Source organism: Aulonocara sp. 'chitande type north' Nkhata Bay, linkage group LG3 (assembly GCF_057382095.1).
Source record: "Aulonocara sp. 'chitande type north' Nkhata Bay isolate Kocher_YH1m ecotype deep benthic linkage group LG3, A_spYH_male_GT1.1, whole genome shotgun sequence".
NCBI classification, from domain to species: Eukaryota; Metazoa; Chordata; class Actinopteri; order Cichliformes; family Cichlidae; genus Aulonocara; species Aulonocara sp. 'chitande type north' Nkhata Bay.
Genome location: NC_141346.1, coordinates 31,702,161 through 31,720,914, shown reverse-complemented (window position 1 = coordinate 31,720,914; position 18,754 = coordinate 31,702,161). Strand labels below are relative to the sequence as shown.

Sequence of the window (18,754 nt, the reverse complement as noted above, 5' to 3'; positions counted from 1 at the left end):
GATGACTATTGGTAGGCAACCTGCTCTATAACCTCAGCCACAAGTGCTACAGCACCAACATGCTTGGTATGTGTCGTATGTGGGGTTGGGGGAGCCAGGGATTGAGGCACAGACCTTCCAATTGGTAAACGACCCACTCTACCACATGAGCCACCCCAAAGAAACCAATGGGAAAACGGCCACTCAATTTGTGTTACACTGAATCGTCCACTTTGTACATTTTGTTATTTTAATGACAAATCCTTAATTACCAACAACAGAAAGAACATACTCCATAATACACGTTGGAGGTTATGAACTGATATGCATCTTTCTTTGGGTTTTTCTTATTTGGTCTTTTACCGATGCCATCCACATGTCTATCTTATAAGGGCCAGATACCAAGTGTCATGACATTTGGGCCACATCTGGCCCACCCAGGCATCTGCCATACCTCATGTCAAGCCTGGTTCGTTGATTCTTAAACCACATCTGGACCACAAGACATCTGCCAGAGTCATAACCAATCCACAACTGCCAGAATAGGTTCAAATGTGTCTGCTACACAGACCAAGCACGACACTCAAAGTTAGAAGAAAGGATGCTTCAAAACATGCCCAACGCCAGTGGATGATCATACTGACAGCACCCTTGGTAAGATGTCACTCAGTACATTTAATCAACTACTTTAGTAAAGTACCCTTAATATACATCTATTAAGGGTACAAGTGTGGATGGTACATGAGATCTTCAAGAAACTAAAGAAGTCCAGCTGTCTTCTTTCTAGGCACCCAGATACCTACACAGCGATACATTGAGTGTAACAATAAGTACTCTGAGAGCACAAACCTCTGCCAAGGCAGCTCACTCTGTGGGCCATATTTACTTTTAAGGGAACTCTATTGTATTTTGTATATATATTCATGAATGTACTTTAAGTTTGCAGCCTGCACTTTGCACGTGTAAAAAACAACTTTGTGTTATTTACCTTTAATATACCTGACATAATTATCAGTATGATAATTTATTATTACCTTTTTCTCTCTCTTAGCAATATTTTCCTTCAAGACATGACATATTTTAGAGGTCAACCTGAAAGAAGGGTACATGTGAAACCCAAAGGTGAGGTCAGAGGTCAAACGTGACATGATGTTTTACATCTTTATATGGTACTTTCTATAATTTGGACAACACACGCCACACTATCATACTGCAAGGCCTTGAAGTTGACCTTGAAGACCTTTTAATGTTAGATGACGTCACTCTACACCCCTGCAAAGATTTATCAGAATTCATTCAAAACTTTCTGAGCTACTGTGTTTGACACGATGACCATGTAAGCACGTGGTCAAAAGCACTGAATCCCCTTACTCATTCTTTACTTTTCCTTTAGCAAAGTCTTTAATCCTAACCCTCATTTCAGCACTTTGCAAAACACATATTAATACAAACTGATGTTTAAACTTCAAGCAGCACATCTGTATTTGTGCCCAGGGCTGCAGGTGAGCCTGAAACATGTGCCTGCAACAGATTTCCAGAACATCTTGGTTTCTCTGATAACTAAACACCAAATATCTAAATCTTCTGCTAATCTCTCACTTATAAAATCCACAATCTAGAGTAACCTGTTAATGAGACTCCAGCTTTCACAGCTCACATCTTGGCTCACCTGATGACGCACATGATTAATAGTGGGTCAACAACCACCTCCTGAGGGGAAACCCCCACTAGGGTTTAGATACTTGAGCCTCTCCGCTTTTTGGTTTTAGAACTGAAGAAACATCTTCAACAAACTTATGTATGTCGCTTTTTCCAAGCTCTTAGGATCAGAGTAGAGTTTCCCCTCCCCGGGAAACAGTTACACGCCTCTGCTCACACATCGTTCACGCAAGCAGAGGAGCCGGCAGCTGAGGTCAAACTGTGTTTACAGATAAACAAGAGGGAAGACCACAGCGACAAAACTCTAAAACACTCATGACATCCACGCATTTTCACCCACTTCACATTCCACTCTCCACACCCACAACGTGCTGCTTTCAGGGGCATCTGGTAAACTTGCACACCCCTGAGCCAAAGTCGCATGCCGTCCCGAACAGCTATGAAGCCTCGGTCACTGCCGAGCGGACATGAACTCCACCTCCTCAACCGTCACGTGTCAGCAAATTAAATCAAACATGTAGTTTCATCTTCCCAAAGTGACCTGCGGTGTGTCCCGCAGTAACTGAAGGCAGAGCGCTCTGCTGACAGCTGACAATAACAAACCTCACACTCGCTCACGCGCACGTGCAGGGCTGGCCCTCTGTCACTGTGGAGACTGTCACAGTGAAACCCCAGAGTGTCAGAGCGCGCGCTGACTCCACAAAACTTTCACTCAAGTCACCACACACAAGACTAAAAACAAATCAACAAACAGCTGAGCCCTTCTGCAGGAGTGAGCGCAGGTGTGAGCTCCGTCAGCTCAACTTAAGCGTCTTCTTTTTTTCTTTTTTCTTTTTTTTTTTATCTCTCTTACTTCTCGGTGGAGGTTTGCTGACCAGCTCTGCGACGTGCCTCTGCAGTCGGACCACTCTGCCCTCCAGCGCGCAGGACCGGTGGCAGATGGACACAAGGTCTCCCTCCAGCTCCTCCAGGATGCTCACCGAGTGCCGGGACAAATCCGAGAGCTGTCGGAGCACCGAGCACAGGGTGAAGCTGCACACGTCCGCCAAGTCCCCGAAAATCTCCCCTTGCTCCTGCTGGTGCTGCTGCTGCAGCCTCTTGCCGTCGGGCTTGCACACATCTTTCGGAAATATCGTGCGTTTACAAAAAGGCATGATTTCTCTCTCCCGCCTCCTCTGATTCCAAAAATATAAAACTCCTCAGACAGTCAAGTTATATCCCCGTGGACCTTCTCCCTCCGGGTGGCGCACAGCCACACGCCACGGATCCTCCGGGAGGTAAAAGTGCGCTGCTGGCTGAGCGGCTCGGAGCGAGTTGCGCGTCGTGCGCCCTCATTGTTTTTGACTGGAAGCGAATTTTTTTTTCTATTTTTTTCAGTGGAGAGGAGAGAGTCGGCTGCTGCGAGGACTGTAGTCAAGATCGGAAGAGTGTGACAGACGAGATTTCCTGTTAAAGCTTCAAAATTAAAGCCCGAATTTACTGCGTTTCTTATCGGGGACTCGCACATATAAAACCCCTGAACCGAATAGTTTTATGCAGCTTCAGCTTCACGTATAGAAACATGGTTCTGTTTTATGAGACCTTTTTGCGCTGTTATCGCCACTTTGTTAGCATTTCTTTTACTCTTTACACCCTTTTAATATTTTCAAACATGCTTTTATTATGAAAAGATTCACCCAGCGTCAGATCTTTTTATGTCGGGCTTGACGCAGCGACACAGTGCGCAACAGTCTGGTGTTTCCCTTGGAGGAAACCTGTCTGATGGAGGGAGAGATGAAGAGAGGAGGAGTAGGAGAAGAAGATGGAGGAGGACAGAGAAGGGGATGGATCAGCTCCTTCATGCAGCATCACCGCAACCACCACCACAATGCGCGTGACTGCCTTGTCTGTGCCCACGCGTGCATGTGCAAAATCGAAATAATCGAAGCGAGTGGGAGCTCGTGTCCGAAAACTTTTGCGTTCTTCCTTTCCTCACTTTATGTTTGGGGGAGCTTGCGTGGAGAGGTGTTAAGCTCAGCCACATGCAGCACCTTGCAGACTGTGAGCCAGAACACACCCAGGGTAGTCTTCACTGACTGCAGCCAGGTTTTTAACATGTGGAGCAGAGGTGCCAAACATGAGGCCCGAGGGGACCAGAATTGGCCTGGCAAAGACTCCAATCCGGCCCACTGAAAGGCTTTTGAAAACGTGAAGGAGAGCGTAGATTTTAAACTTTAAATTGTATTATCATAAGTTTTAAGCTTTTCCTGCTGATATCCCCCTGCTGATATACAAAATAATTAAGATAAATCATTAAATAACAGAGACGTTTTAGGTGAATTAACCAAAACATTGTGTTTCATAAAAAACAGGAGAAAGTCTGGGCAGTGAGCTACTAGAACTGTTTCTGTAACTCTACATATTTATTGTGTAGAAAAACTGAGACAAAATGCTTAAAATGCACTTTTTTTCTCTCTTATATTAAGATATCCCAGGGATTAAATGTTTGGTTTAACCTCTGTAAGCAGACTGAGAGGGGAGTTTCAGTGGTAGGAGGCGCTGACTTTGTTTACCTATTAAAATGGCAGCTGAGTGTAGGCATGAAATGTTTTTGGATTGTCCAGTAGCAGTTTTGACATCAATTGGCCGAAAAATGAAGATCAAAATAAGAAGCAAGATTTCTAAACAGAGCCAAACGTGTCAGCGGAGGCTGTGCGGAGTGAAAAACGAGGTCGCTTTAAAGAACTGGGTCTCAAAATGAGGAGGATACAAAAAACTGAGGAACAGAAATTCCCAAGTCAGACCGTCTCACACCCCCCACATCCCCAAATCTTTCTTCTCCATAAGCTGAATACATGTGCAGACCTCCGCTCCAGACCCAGATTTCCAGATGGGGACACAGCAGTGCTCAAACACATTACACATGCCTAACGTCATTTTATCTGAGCCAGCAGGTCGTTACAGTGACAGCTCAGATCACGAGTCCTTTGTTTCAGTCGTCTAGTCTCACAGATGTGAGGACTGATTTTTTAGAGTACCTGGTTTGACACAAACAGTACTTTCTGCGAGGGTCCATTTGTGCCAAAACTATGTTCGTGTGTCAGGATTTTTGGCCGAACTTTAAGAGTTTTTAAATCCACTGAATTTTTTTAATTTTGGAGGCAGGCTGCTTCAGAGAGAGAATCGACCATATATTTTACAGTCTGCAATTCACACTTACCACCATGTCGACTGCTGTAGCATTAAAATCATTTTAACTGACTAGCTCTGATTTGGTGACAAATTGCTAGGAAAAGGTTGCCCAACTTGGGGGAGTTTAGGTGTCTTGCAGTCTTATTGATGAGTGAGGAGAGAGGGCAGCGGGGGACTGACAGCCGCTCCTGCAGTGATGTGGATGCTGAACTGAACCAGCGTGGTGAAGAGAGAGCTGAGTGGAGCTGTGGATTTACCATTTGATCTTTGGCCCTACCCTCACCTTTGGTCACAAGCACTGGGTAGATGGACGGATGGGAAGAGATAAAGGCATGAATAATCATCTCAACTTCAGCCTTTGACACCAGACTTCTGAGTTTTTAAATATCCCCATAATGATAAAACTGTTCTGAACCAGCTGTTTGCAGTGATGATCAAACTGTCAAAAACGACACCCAAGTTTCTGAAATCACACATTCAGGGGCAAAAAACAAAATGTGTTCAGTCAAAACTGAAGTGCAGTTCAAAGTCGAAAAGAAAGTCAGTCGACACAGAGTGTAGCTATGGAAACATAATTTTGGCACAAATGGACCTCCATACTAAACTCCATCTGATGCCCGCTGGAGGAGGATGGAGAAGAAAGCTCAGATATTTTCACAGATTTTTCTTTCTGCAGTTCTTTGACATTAATATGAGTCAGTGTAAGCGCCGCCCTGTTACCCATCTAACAAAAACAAGATAAATTCAAATAACCGAGCTGCTGCTGCTGTGCCGTGTGATTAAAAAGTTAAAGATAATTCAACACAGAAACGATGTAGGTGTGTTGGGTTTCTTCTAAAGCGTAGCCCGAGGCCTCATATAGCAAACACAAATATCAGTGGGTGTAGTATTTTAACCCAGTGGGATCTTAATATTACACCTGCACATCGCCATTTTAACATCAGCAAACAGAACTAAATATACTCCACTTAGGTGGGTGAGTACACCGCCCTGGAATTCCCTAGGAGATTTATATATATATTTGGAGATTTAGCAAAATCTCTGTGACACCCTCAGAGTCTATCAACAGTCCAGCATATCCACCTCACAATCAGACATGTACTATTAAAAGCTTTTTTATAATTAGTGCACATTGGAGCCATTCTTTACAGAAGGCAAATTAAAAAGTACACAGGGGTGTACTTTTTAATTTGCCTTCTGTTTTCCAGCATTTCCGAGCCCTTATACCACCTTAAGTTCTTGTGAAATTCTCAGGGCTGAAAAAGAAGCTCTGTAACCACAACCAAATTCATTTTACACCCATTCCGAGCGTCGCGCTCTGAAGACAAAATCTGATTTCTGTTCAGTATGATTTTCCTGTAACCCACTTTTGAGCATCAGTATCATGGGATGCATCATAGTTTCAGCAGCAGTTTAATAGTCATGATGTAGAAACAAGGTCTAGAAACAAGCATTGGTTCCCTGCATGTTTGTTCTGTTTTCTGATCATTTACTGGAGAAATATAAAAAACAAACGAGGGGGAAAAAAGCATTTTGCAAGTTTTGCGGATTTCACCGCAGCACACAGCGGGGCTTCCTTTTAACCTTAACTTCAGGCATATCAGTCTGTCCGCTTAGGAAGCAGAAACCACTGCGAGTGAGTCCATTTCAGCTGGTTTGGTGCAAATGAAAGCAAGAACAGGTTCTGCTTTGCACTCTTGCCTCACAGTAAGAAGGGTCGGGGTTTAAACGTGTGTGTTCTTCACACACTCTCTCCGGGTAGTCTGACTTCCTGCCAAAGACATGCATTTGGGTGAAATGGTGATTCTAAATGGCACATAGCTATGAACGGTTTTTATCATTTTGTATTAGCTTTTATGGCAGCTGGGATATGCTCCAGCTCCTTTATGACCCTGAATTGGATAAAAGGAAGAAAATGGATGGGTTGGAAATGAGAGGCAACAACAGCGCATTGCTCTCTCTGATCTCAGGTTGCACGAGTAGTCCTCTTTCTCCAGGATGGCACATCCCCTCATAAGTACTGGTATGAGAAAGTTAGCTGCGTCTCGAGAGTGTGGAGGAGATACCAGGAGACAGGCTGTTAGTGGAGGAGAGCATAGAAGGGTTTTAAGTATCAGCCTCCTTGAGTGAGCCTTGAAAAGCCATACAAAATGACCTCCAGCAGGTTGCTTTGTATGATTAAACAGACTCAACAAGGGTGGCACGAGGTCCTGACGTCCTTTAGTGGGACCCGCTGCTCACAGCCCACCCAAACACCATGCGGTTAGACGGGGATTCCCAGACAACACTACAACTGCAAATCCACCACCCACTCTCAGGTTCATTTTAAAGACACATGACAGACACGAAACAGTCTGGAGATTGTGCTGCCTGTGACATCATCAACCAAAACTTCTCTTGGATATAATAAAACTGGAGTAATAAAGTGGCACGGAGCTCCAGGAAAACACACGCGGCATGGAAAGAAGCTGACTTCCCCTCACGCTGTCATGGGCGTGAGCCTCTCCTTGGGGCTAGATGGACACTTTCCACTGCAGGGTGATACTTTTAGCAGTTGTAGCTCAGTGGAAACAAAACCCGTCGCCCACAAAACTGTTCATGAGGAGGTTTGTAGTGACCGAATCATGATTTTTGGAGCAAGACAGCGCCATTATATTCAAGAGAAGGCAAACATCTCTGCAGCTCAGATCTCCAAAACATGATGGTGTAGATAGTGTGAAAAGCCAGAAGACTTATTCATTTGCGTGATCTGACGCTTCAGCTATGGCCCCGTTTTCACCAGTTTCCCACGAGTGTGACCCGAGGTCAGAACTTCCACATAGGAAAAGGAGTAGGTTACTCATCAGATGGCTTTACACAACACAGGCATGAGATCCTGATCTGAAAGAGGGGGGCGTGTCTTTTCCTGCCCTTTTTCATCGCCTCTGAACACAACCCGAGCGCGAGCCAAGCCTCTCTGGTCAGCCAACATCATCATCTTCACAAAGCGGATTCCTCTACCCCGCCGCAGAGTGACAAGAGGAGTGCAGAGAGAAGAAAAAAACAAACAAAAGTGGTCAGAGTATCCCTTTAAGAAATCGCATCTTTGCAGGAGCCTCTCGGGCACATGATGTGGCCCCCTGGACTCTGAGGGAGAAGGGCGGAGGGGACTTTCAGCTCCATCTCTGCCTCTCTGGAGCCGTTTTCTTTTCTTTTTTCTTCTTCTTCTTCCTTTTTGCTTCGCAGTTGTTTTCCCCCAGCCAGCTGCTCGCATCCTCTGCCGTAAATCTTGCAGTTTATAATTTGTCCTCCGTTCACCTCCTCTCATCGCAAGTTGAGGGTTTATTTCCAAAATGAGATTTGCAGAATTCAATACTCACTGTGATTAATTTGAGAATTGCTTTAATGTGTCTTCTCCCAGTGTTCTGGAGACCTTTGATCCACAATCTGATGCTTCTGCGTCCGTGCATAAGCCAGCCGTAATTATGAAGCGTGAGGGGCATGGCTATGGCTGCGCTCTGATTTCCTGTTTGTTTGTCAGTATAATGTGATAATTGCCCATGACTGCAAAAAAAAGTGATGTTTTTCAGCCACTGCATGACAGATGGAAATAACCGCTGTTGCCCATTGGATTGTGGCTGCTGTTGAGAAGCTTCAAGCTTGGAATTTTGTATTAAAGTGGACCTATTATGATTTTCCTTTTTTCTGTCACACATGTGCTGTTACACATGGGTAAAGTTTCAAATAAAGAGTTAAACAAGGGTGCGATCCACAAAGCTCAGGCTTCACACTGCTCTAAACTCTCGGTTTGAGACACATTATCCTACACTTGGCTCTTTACTATGTGATACCCGTGAGTGCAGAAGCCCCGCCCACCTGCTATTTGAACCTTCCGTTTGTGAGGGTCAGCCAATCAGAAGAAAGCTGGTTTAACGTGTACTGGAACTGAAAGGCGGCCCAAAGGCTCTATATGAGATAAACAAGGATTATTTTGAACTGTGAATCATGCAAAGCTACTCTTGGAGAGTCCAGAAAGGAAAAATAAAGACAGAGAGACTGAAATTATCATGATGTGAATTTACAGAAGAAACCAAGCAGCCGGCTCGTTAAAGTGTTTTTTCCGTCACAAAGCTGATCACAAACTCGCAGCTTTCACTCCAAGTTGCCATGCCTGTAGTTATCCCTAACTTTTAGCTATATTAACAATTAAATGTAATTATAAACAATAATAATAACAAAATAACAATAATAACATTATTGATTTAGCTCTACAGACAAAAACAGTTTAAACTGGCTGTGAAGATGTTCATTTCACTGCTGAATTCAGGCTTTTTATTATGGGCGTCTATGAGGATTGACTCGCTTTTGAAGTTGGCCTCAAGTGGCCACTAGAGGAACTGCAGATTTTTTAGCATTCACATATTTGCTTCACTTGTCAGTCTAAATTCTACTTCTTCTTCTTCTTCTTCTTCTTGTTTTGGCGCCTCCCCTTAGGAATCGCCGAAGTGGATCATTTCCTTCCGCCTCACTCTCCCTAACCTTGTCATCCTTCACTACATCCATGAGTCTTCTCTGAGGTCTTCCCCTTTTCCTTGTGTCAGTCCGCTCCATCATCAGCATATATCCACTATCCCTCCTCTGCACATATCCAAACCATCTCAGCCTTTCATCTCTGACCTTGTCTCCAAACTGCTCATTTCTAATCCGGTCCATTCTGGTCACCAGTGGAAATCTCAGCAGCTCCTCCTCTTGTGCCACCCTCTCCAAATCATACATCACAGCAGGCCTCACTACCATCCTGTAATCCTTTCCTTTCACTCTTGCTGATGTCCTTCAGTCACAAGTTACTCCCAACTCTCATTTCCACCCACTCCACCCTGCCTGCACTCTTTTCCTCACCTGTCTGTTGCTATGGATGGTTTACCCCGGGTATACTCATCCACCCTTACTACGTCTGCTCCTTGCAGCTTCACTGTGACACCTGTCACTCTCAGATATTTATTCTGTCTTGCTTCTACTGACTTTCATTCCTCTTCTTTGCAGAGAATAACTCCACCTCTCCAGGCTCTCTTTCACCTCCCCTCTACTCTCACTACACACCACACCATCATCTGCAAACATCATAGTCCACATGCCAGTCTGTCCATCACATGCAGACAAGGAGCTCAGAGTGGCTCCCTAATGTAATCCCACCCCCACCTTGAACCCATCTGTCACTCCTACCACACATCTCACCGCTGTCTCACTGTCCTCATGCATGTCCTGCACCGCCCTCACATACTTCTCTGCCACTCCTCAAATGCTTTTTCTCTTCAAACATTAAAAGTGAAACATGTGATTTGAAGGCAGTACACTAGCATGTAGCTTAGCAGCCAAACTGCATCATTTAGCAGGAAATAACCATCTGATCTTTTCTAATTCATAATCTAATTTCCTAATCTCTATAATTGTGAGGCTAATTGCCTCTGTTTCTTCTAAATGAACCATTAGCATTTGAGATCACACACAGCTTTGGCATCATTCTTTGTCTGTATCATGAAACTGTGTTTAAAACCCCCTAAACAAGTGTTAATATGCTGTGTAAACCTCAAATACATGTTTACAACCTGAGTTGCTCATTAACAAGACATCATTAATAATTAATACCTTAAAAGATGTTTTATGAGCATGAAAGGTTTAACTAAAACCAGCTAAAATGACAGATGTCAGCAGTTTTTTGTGGCTTTTCCAGAATGCAAATATTACTCCAAGATTGACACAGACATCAAAATAAGGTAAATGAATGACAGTGAGGTGGACTCCATCCTTTTTAAGGGCAGCATGTTTCCGAATCTCATTGAACAGCTCCCATCAGGTCGAACATTCCTGCCAGGGGCTCTACCTCTTAGGTAATCCGACTTTTACTCGTCTTATAGTTGCTTGTTTTTTAGAGCTTACAGTCTGTACTGGAACTGTTTTGGTTTGGTGGTCTCATTTTCACTTTCTGTCTCTTTTTTAATGTCAGAAGAGGAAAACTGTTCAGTATTTCACAGTAAAACCAAAGAACTGAGTAAAATAAATACATTCTATGTGTCATTTCTCTTTCTGATCCATGCTATTTATTTTTGCAATCCACCGTGGGACAGAGAGAAAGAGATCAGGTGGTTGGCTTTGGGGTGCAGACTATTGCAAAGTATGTCTGAAATGATCTGTTGCTGAAGCATTTACATTTGGATCCAGGCTGATTTGCTGAAGGAGGTACTTTGCTTTCGTTCTCAGCTGTGTCTCAGCGCTCTTCTCTGCTTTCTCTGGAGCCCAGCGAAAACTCCACCAATGCTCCACCCGAGGTTCAAGAACGCACCCCTCCTCCGCCCTGAAAAAGCACATCTGGTGCTCAGAGCAGCCCCCAGGCCCCTTTTAGCAACCCCTCCCAGACGTGAACTTGGCCTACCTAAATGTTTTTGTTCCTGCAGTCTGAGCTGGTCTTATGGAGAGGGGGTTGGAGAGAGGGAAGGAGGAGGAATTTCAACATAAACTGCTTTTTATTGACACAATTGAATACATCAACATGAGAAGCTTATGAGAGACGAGGGATAGTGTGTGTGTGTGTGTGTGTGTGTGTGTGTGTGTGTGTGTGTGTAGGAAGCGAGGCGGAGCAGGAGGGAGTGGCCATCCATATCACTGATCTGTGACCATATCATCTAACCACTTAGTTGCCATTACAAGCAACCTGTCACTTGGTCAATCAGCCAGCTGACTGTTAACTTATTAAACCAGTCAGGGTAAACTAGTCATCAAAAAACCCGCCTTCAGCCCCCTACCTCTACCGTCAACGAGTCATTTGCCCAATCAGCAGACAGCCATTCAGGCAGTCAATCACATGGAAGCAATTGATTAGAAACAGCTGTCTTCACCCACTCCCTCCGCCTCCACTCTCTTAATCCTCCACCTCCCGCAGAAGACTGAGTTCATTGTTTTAGCAGCTCAGCCCACTTCTGTACTCGCACAAGAAGCACGCTCCGAGGCAGTACCTCCATTACTTTGTCCACGTCTTCTCTGTTTCACGCTGCACATGCTGTACGTTTAACCACAGCGACAGGCTAGTGCTCCAATAGCTGTTGAGAAACGAATCTCAGTGGTTTACAACCTGTAGGTAAAGAAGCCCTGAGATTAATCTGCGAGGGTCACGAGACCATTACATTAATGAGGTTTTTGGACTCTGATTATCTCTAAAAATCACTGAAAAACATTGGTTGAACTACATCCACTGACACTCCAAACAGAATCGTGAAGAAGGGTTTCCTGTAGTATTTACTTTTAAGAGGTCAAAGAATGAAAAGGTTAGACGATTCATGGAAGTAATCAGAAATCCTCTGGTTAAGGACTCAGGCAATGATGATAGACACGCAACTAACTGCTTTCTTTCATGCAGTGAAGGCCACAAACACAGAGGCAAACAAACTGTTCGATGATCTCTCAGTAACTGCTGGTCCCAAAGACACAGAGACTTTAAAACAATGCACCAACTATGCATGCGTCCTATAGGTGGCCTCATAGACGGTATGAAGGACGGATGTATCTACCATGACGTTGATTATTGGTTTCTATAGCCTTGAGTTGAGCGTATCTGCCATCTTGGTGTTCTGAAACCTGGTGCGATGAGCAAGTGGCAGATCTGATAGTAAAACCACACTTTCATTGGCTAAGAACTTGTCTATCACAAGTCCTCAAAATCCATTTAAGGCAGTCATGTGTTGGCTTCAATTTTTAGATCCATTTGGCTTTAGATCCATTTTAATGTGTCGGTACCTTTTGTAAATGTTTGCCACCCTGTTTTAAACCCTTAAAGGACCAGTCTAGTGCAATGCTAGCATGAGTTAGCAGAAGGCTAGCATTTTATATGCTGTTTTGTTTCACTTGGAATATATCGCCAATTCTTTATTTGTGAGACATGAAAATAAAATGTACATTTTTATATCTAAAATCAGGTGTAAATCATCAAAATTATTTTGCTCCATTCACTTTTCTTCATCGAGGACTATCTCACAAGCGCCCTCTGCTGCACCCTTTGCTGAACTGCAGCCAATTTCTGTTCAACTGAATTAATAAAAAGTTGAATGGCAAAAACACGTACTTTCATGGATTTTACTTATTTTCTCACACTCGTATCTAGGGTCCATATAAAGAAGCGTTTACTGCAATAAGACCTATTGCCCTGGAGTAGCACTACCTTTCATAAAAATCTTGTCGTTCACAGCTCAGCTACGGTGGTACCCGGGCGATTACCGCCTCTCAAGGCCAAAAATCTAGTGATTCTCAAAGTGTCTTTCCAGCAGAGCCTGGCCGAAGCTTTTTGTGGCTGGTTAGCTCAGACTTCCAGATCGACTCCCCAAAGTCTGCTGACCCTCAGCCCATCACACGCTTTGTAGCCTCTGTTGTTTCTCCCTCTGTTGAATTCTTAAAATATGCTGGGAGAGAGGCTTAGAGCAGACTTTGAGTTCCCATTTAAACATTTAAGAAATGCCCAGTGCTCATAAAGGTTTTGGAAATGGGTAAATTAGTTGCTAGGAAACATCTTTAGCTGCAGGATGTTGAAATACACACCAACTGTGAGCTGTAGCATAATACATAGCCCAAGTACGACATATGAGACTGTGTTGTTTATTTTAATATACCCATATAAAAGTGAAACTTTGAGGCCTTGTTTTTGTCATTATTTCAAAAACATGTTAAATATTTTGGGTTGAGGCTGCAGGAGTCCCGCTGGTGTCCAAAGTCTTCCCCTTAATGTGCGTGATAGTTAAAGAACAAATAAATACGTTAGAGAAAAGGTCTGCCCAGTGTATTATTTAAGGTAAGAGCAGCTGGATGAGCTGTAAAAGCTGATAATATTAGTAAATGCGTTGTGTGTCAATATCTTTATAGTGGATGCATCCCTGCTGTGTTTCTGTGCAGCTTGTTAGATAATTCAACATGTTGGTTTTCCAGGTGGATGTTTTTCCTCTGCATTTGCTCCACAGCTCACATTCCTTTTCCATTTCCTACCAAATGCACTTCAAAGCCGCTGTGTGACTGTATGTGTGAATCAAATGCGATTGTTGCTCTGCTCTGCAAGGGGATTCAGAACAGGACCGGAGCAAACCATGCGTCTGGCGAGTCTCATGTTTCAAATGTTCAAAGACTGTGTTTGTGCATGCATGTGTGTGTGTGTGTGTGTGTGTGTATGTTTGTGCATGCACTTGTTTTTTTTATGAAATCTGGTCCCAGGCATATAAAAATGAGGACAACACTGACACTTTTGATTTGTTGCTAAAGCACAAACCTCAGAAGGTGTTTTAAGTCTGCTGTTTCCTTTCATAGCAATACATTTAAAAAAAAAAAAAAAAAAAGCACCACTTCAAGTCATGTTAAGGTGAAAGTTGAATTTAAACAAGCTGCAATATGAACCCCAGATACTCTCAAGATCGTTCAGGTTGGGCCTTATTTTTACAGCTTTGGCCATGTTTTTATGAGTTATGAATATACTCCATACACCTAATGAATGGCTCTATTGAGAACTCAGTACTTCTGAAATAGGCAGATATATATAATGTTACAAAGTTACACACCGTTCAGCCAAATGATCTAAAACACATTATTTGAAAGGAGAAAAAAAATTGTAACCATATCCAACTACAAATATGTTAAATTACACCAAGTACAGTGTTTACAATAGACACTATTTGCTTTCCAAATCTTTTTGGCTAATAAACTTAATTTAAAGAGTGATCACATCAAAGTACAGTAACTCATTGATGTAAACAATTGCTAAAATGTCTAATTATTACCTCAAGGATAAGCGGAAGCCAATGGATGGATGGATGGATGGATATATATAGATATAAATATATCTGGAGGCGGAGTATATGACGGCAAGGTTGAGGACGGGGTAAATCCTCGGTTTACCCCAGCTGGCTGGGGTTGTGACATGCCCTGTGTTGTTCTGTGAATCCAGGAGGAGGTAGGGGTGGATCGCCTTTTCAGTTGGGCACATTTTTCTCATGTTTTGTTAGTCAGGGAGGTAAGTGATTGTCGTTTGGTTATGTGTCTTTGGGGCTAGGCAAGCAGCTTAACGCAGCTCAGGTCATACAAGCTTTGGTTAGTTTAGTTTTAGTTTATATTAAAATATATTACATATATTAAAATTATAACATGCTAATTTTTTTATGTAACATAAGCTAGCATTAAAGAGATGTTCATTAAGAGCTCCTTTCTGGGGGGTTTTTAGCAACATTTGCAGAAGCATTAGCATTTAGCTCAAAGCTCAGAGTAAATGTTTCTAGGTTAGAAAATGATGTTAACATAAACATGCTAACCTAACAAATTCTAGTGAGTATGATAATAGCATTGATTAATAGCGTTCAGTTCAAGACACAGATTGAAAACATTAATCACAATTAGCAGAAAATATAGTTTCCTTCTACAAAATTTCATATTTAATGACCGCTCAGGAAAAACAATTCAGAATTTTGTTCTAAACAACTAGCTGAGTTGTTGACAGAAAATAGGGTAAAACCATAGCAATTTATAATAATTTGGGATTATTAATGTAAAACTACAGCTTACGTGTCAACTTTTTGCTAACATTTAAAATTATATGGGATATATTTTTGGCTTGTTAAAATGTCAAAAATGGTCAAAGTTTGATTATAAACTTCATTTAAAAAGCCAGATGTCACAACAAACGGGTAGACGGGGGAAAAAGGACACCACAAACTTGTTGATAACTATAAAGTATAGCCTGCTTATTGGTGACTTATTTTCCTGATGGGACCTTACTTTATAAAGTAAACATCATATTGCATTGCATAAGAGTCAAAACTAATAACTGATGTTATAAATTCATCAAAAAAAGATTTCCTGAGCTCAAAAATAAAGATAATTTTAGAGGGATCCAAAGGGATCGCCCCCTGCTGGGAAAGGATTTGAATCACTTTTCACGTCCATTTTTTACAGGCTCTGATTTAGGTAAATGCTCAGCTTTACCTAAATCAATGGTATTTTTTAATAGTATACCAATGAAATAAGTCCACTTTAAGTATAAACTGGGTGTAAAGCAGTGAAAAATGTCCATTAACAGTGACATGAAACATTGCTGGCTGTCTAAATTCTGTCATTTCCAGATAATGAAGCGACCAGGCTGTTCGTAGTTGCATTTTACAGATATTAGATGTTGAGCAGACCCACTGTCCTCACACACTGTCCTTACTTATGGCTGCCAGCAATGATGGATTACTGTACTGTTCAGTGTGTCAGAGAGCAGACGGTCATGGGAGTGAGCCGTGGCCCTCCGAACACTCTGACACACACGGACACACACATTCCTGCTGTGCGTGTTGTTGTGTGTCGTGTGCTGAAGGGGGCGGGGTTGGAAATCAAAGTCACGGAGGGACGAGGGCAGCAGGGTTGATCTTGTGCTCTTTTACTGCACAAACATACACACACTCGTAGGTGGAATGTGAGGGCCTGAGCAGGTTACATCACACACCAGCACATACACAGTGAGGTGGTGTTTGTCAGGCCAGGTTTCTGCAGTGCGTGAGCAGGCTGCATCCCAGCAGTCACCATATGGACGGGTACTGAAGTCAGAACACAAAGAGAGCGGCGGATGGGATAGGAGAGAAGGGGGTTGGAGCAAAGGACACAGCAATGAAGGGAGGAGGCAAAGTAGGGATTACTGTAAGCGAGGAAATAAGGAAGGAAAGAATGTAAAGGAAGCAGGCTTTTGCTTACAATGAGGAGGAAAGGCAAAGAAGGTTACACGGGATCGAGGAATGATGACACTTGGAAGTTATTTTGGACAAAAGATGGAGGCTGGAAGGATGACAGCAAAGTGGGAAATGAGAAAAGGGACAAGTCAGAAAAGACAGAGGAATATAGAATTAAAGCTGAAGTGAGGAGGGGAAAAGTGGTACTGGGAGCAGATAAGGGAGAAAGGAGGAGAGGGATTGGGAGTATATAAACAGATGGATGAGTGTGAAGGAGAGATCATAGAGGGATTGACAGACGAATACAACATAGAGACTCACATGATCCACAGGGCTTCTTGCAATAAGCCTGTTTGCTCTCACTTTTTTCATGTTTTTAAAAGTAAATGGCATATAATATTCATATATGTGTAAAACCATTCACACACAGTCAGTTTAGAACCACCAATGAATCTAACCTCACACGTGTTTTTGGAGTGTGGGAGGAAACCGACGGACCCTGTGGCAACCCACGCAGACACATGGATAACATGCAAACTCCAGACAGCCTGGATTCAAACCCAGGATCTTTTTGCTGTGAGGTGTTGTTGCAAGCCCAAGGCTGCTGGGTACACTGCGGCCAGAAAAGGACGGACATCGTCAGCAGCAATACTCGGGCAGGCTGTCGGGTTTGAATAATGCTCAGTTGGTATGAAGGACCCCAAAGTGTGCCAAGAAAATATCCCTCACACTATTAAACCACCAGCAAGCTGAACTGTTGATGGAAGTCAGGATGGATCCATGCTTTAATCTCATTTACACCAAATTCTGACTCTAACATTTGAATTTTTACAGCATTTTTCCAATCCTCTGTTGTCCATTTTTGGTGAGCCTGCATCAACTGGCTCAGCAAAATTGCAGGTGTGGCACTCATTGTGGTCTTCTGATGCTGTAGCCCATCTGCTTCAACGTTCAACATGCTGCGTGCATTAACCTCCTAGGACCTGGCGTCCACATATGTGGACGTCACATTTTGGGTTATTTAGACCAAAATACTCAATTTTGATCTACAAGGGCCTGATATCCACTTACGAGGACATTATACTGCTACTGTTCTATCGAAATTTTAAACGAATATCCTCATATGTGGCTCTCATTTTTCTTAGAAACAAAAATCAGGTAAAAAAAAAAATAAATCTGGTAATTCTTTGTTTTTACATTCATCAAGTCTCAATATGCCTGAATATCAAAGAGAAATTAAAAATGCATGCCATGAAAGAGTTCAGGTCTTAGGTTAAAAGATGCTCTTCTGCAAACCTTGGCTGGAACAACTGTTGCCTTCCTGTCAGCTCATTTTATTGTGACCTGACTTTAACAGAAGACTGCGGCTCACTGAGATCAACCCATCTGTCATCATCAGTCACTTAAAACTCGCCTTTTTCCTCCCACTCATGCGCATTAACAAGCTGTTTGAGAGGTAATATTATTAGCCAAGTGTCTACTGAGTGTACGCAATGGATCAACATTTCCATCAGGTGAATGTTAAACGTGTATCTAATGTAATTCTGCAAACAATAATTTGCCCCCCGCCCAGCCAATCGCCATGTGGTGCAGCAATCTTAACACGATTAATCTAATATGCTCAATGTTTTCTTACAGTTCTAATTGTCGTCATTTTGAAACATTCTGATCCCACATCTTTGCTCTTTCATGCCAGTTAATTGTTGTAATCATCACGCCCCCTCCCCTGTGGTTAATATTTCAGCCAAAAGAGCTTTCATAGTGAGTCAGTAACAAATGGTAGTGTTTAAACAGTTTAAACTACCCGTTAGATTTACACACTGTGGCCAGAAAACCCACAAATTTAGGATTAAACTCATATTAAACCTGCTTCCTTCTTCAGGATCCTGCATGTTTAACAAACAAAATGTCACAGTATTCAATTTTTCCAAGTAAAATTTAAAACACCCTGGTTTTTACTTATCTGATTGTTTTCAGTGCATATTTATTGGTGATTTTAGTGACTGTTGTATATACAGTTGTTTTTGCATAACTTGCACTTTGGAGGTTCTTCAAAATGTGCCATATAAATAAAGTTTGACTTGAATCTAACTGCTGACTTTTTCTGGTTTGACCATTTTCACTCAAAAGCACCATTTAAGGAGTCATTTTTTAACCGTCTGAGACGCTTCGAGGTACTTTTAGGACATAAAGCATTAAACAGCACATTTCCAATGTAATAAAACACAAGACCAATCTGA

General features: G+C 42.6%; 1 protein-coding gene across 1 annotated transcript in view; it reads right to left on the bottom strand.

Moving 5' to 3' along the window:
* The window catches only part of nhsl2 (NHS-like 2), a 203,644-nt gene extending 200,599 nt beyond the window's left edge, over window positions 1-3,045 (bottom strand). The window contains exon 1 of the mRNA XM_086276531.1: window positions 2,492-3,045. Coding sequence (XP_086132657.1) covers window positions 2,492-2,792 — 301 coding nt within the window. The 5' untranslated portion in view covers window positions 2,793-3,045. The remainder of the gene's footprint in view (window positions 1-2,491) is intronic.
* Between the last annotated feature and the right edge of the window lie 15,709 nt (window positions 3,046-18,754).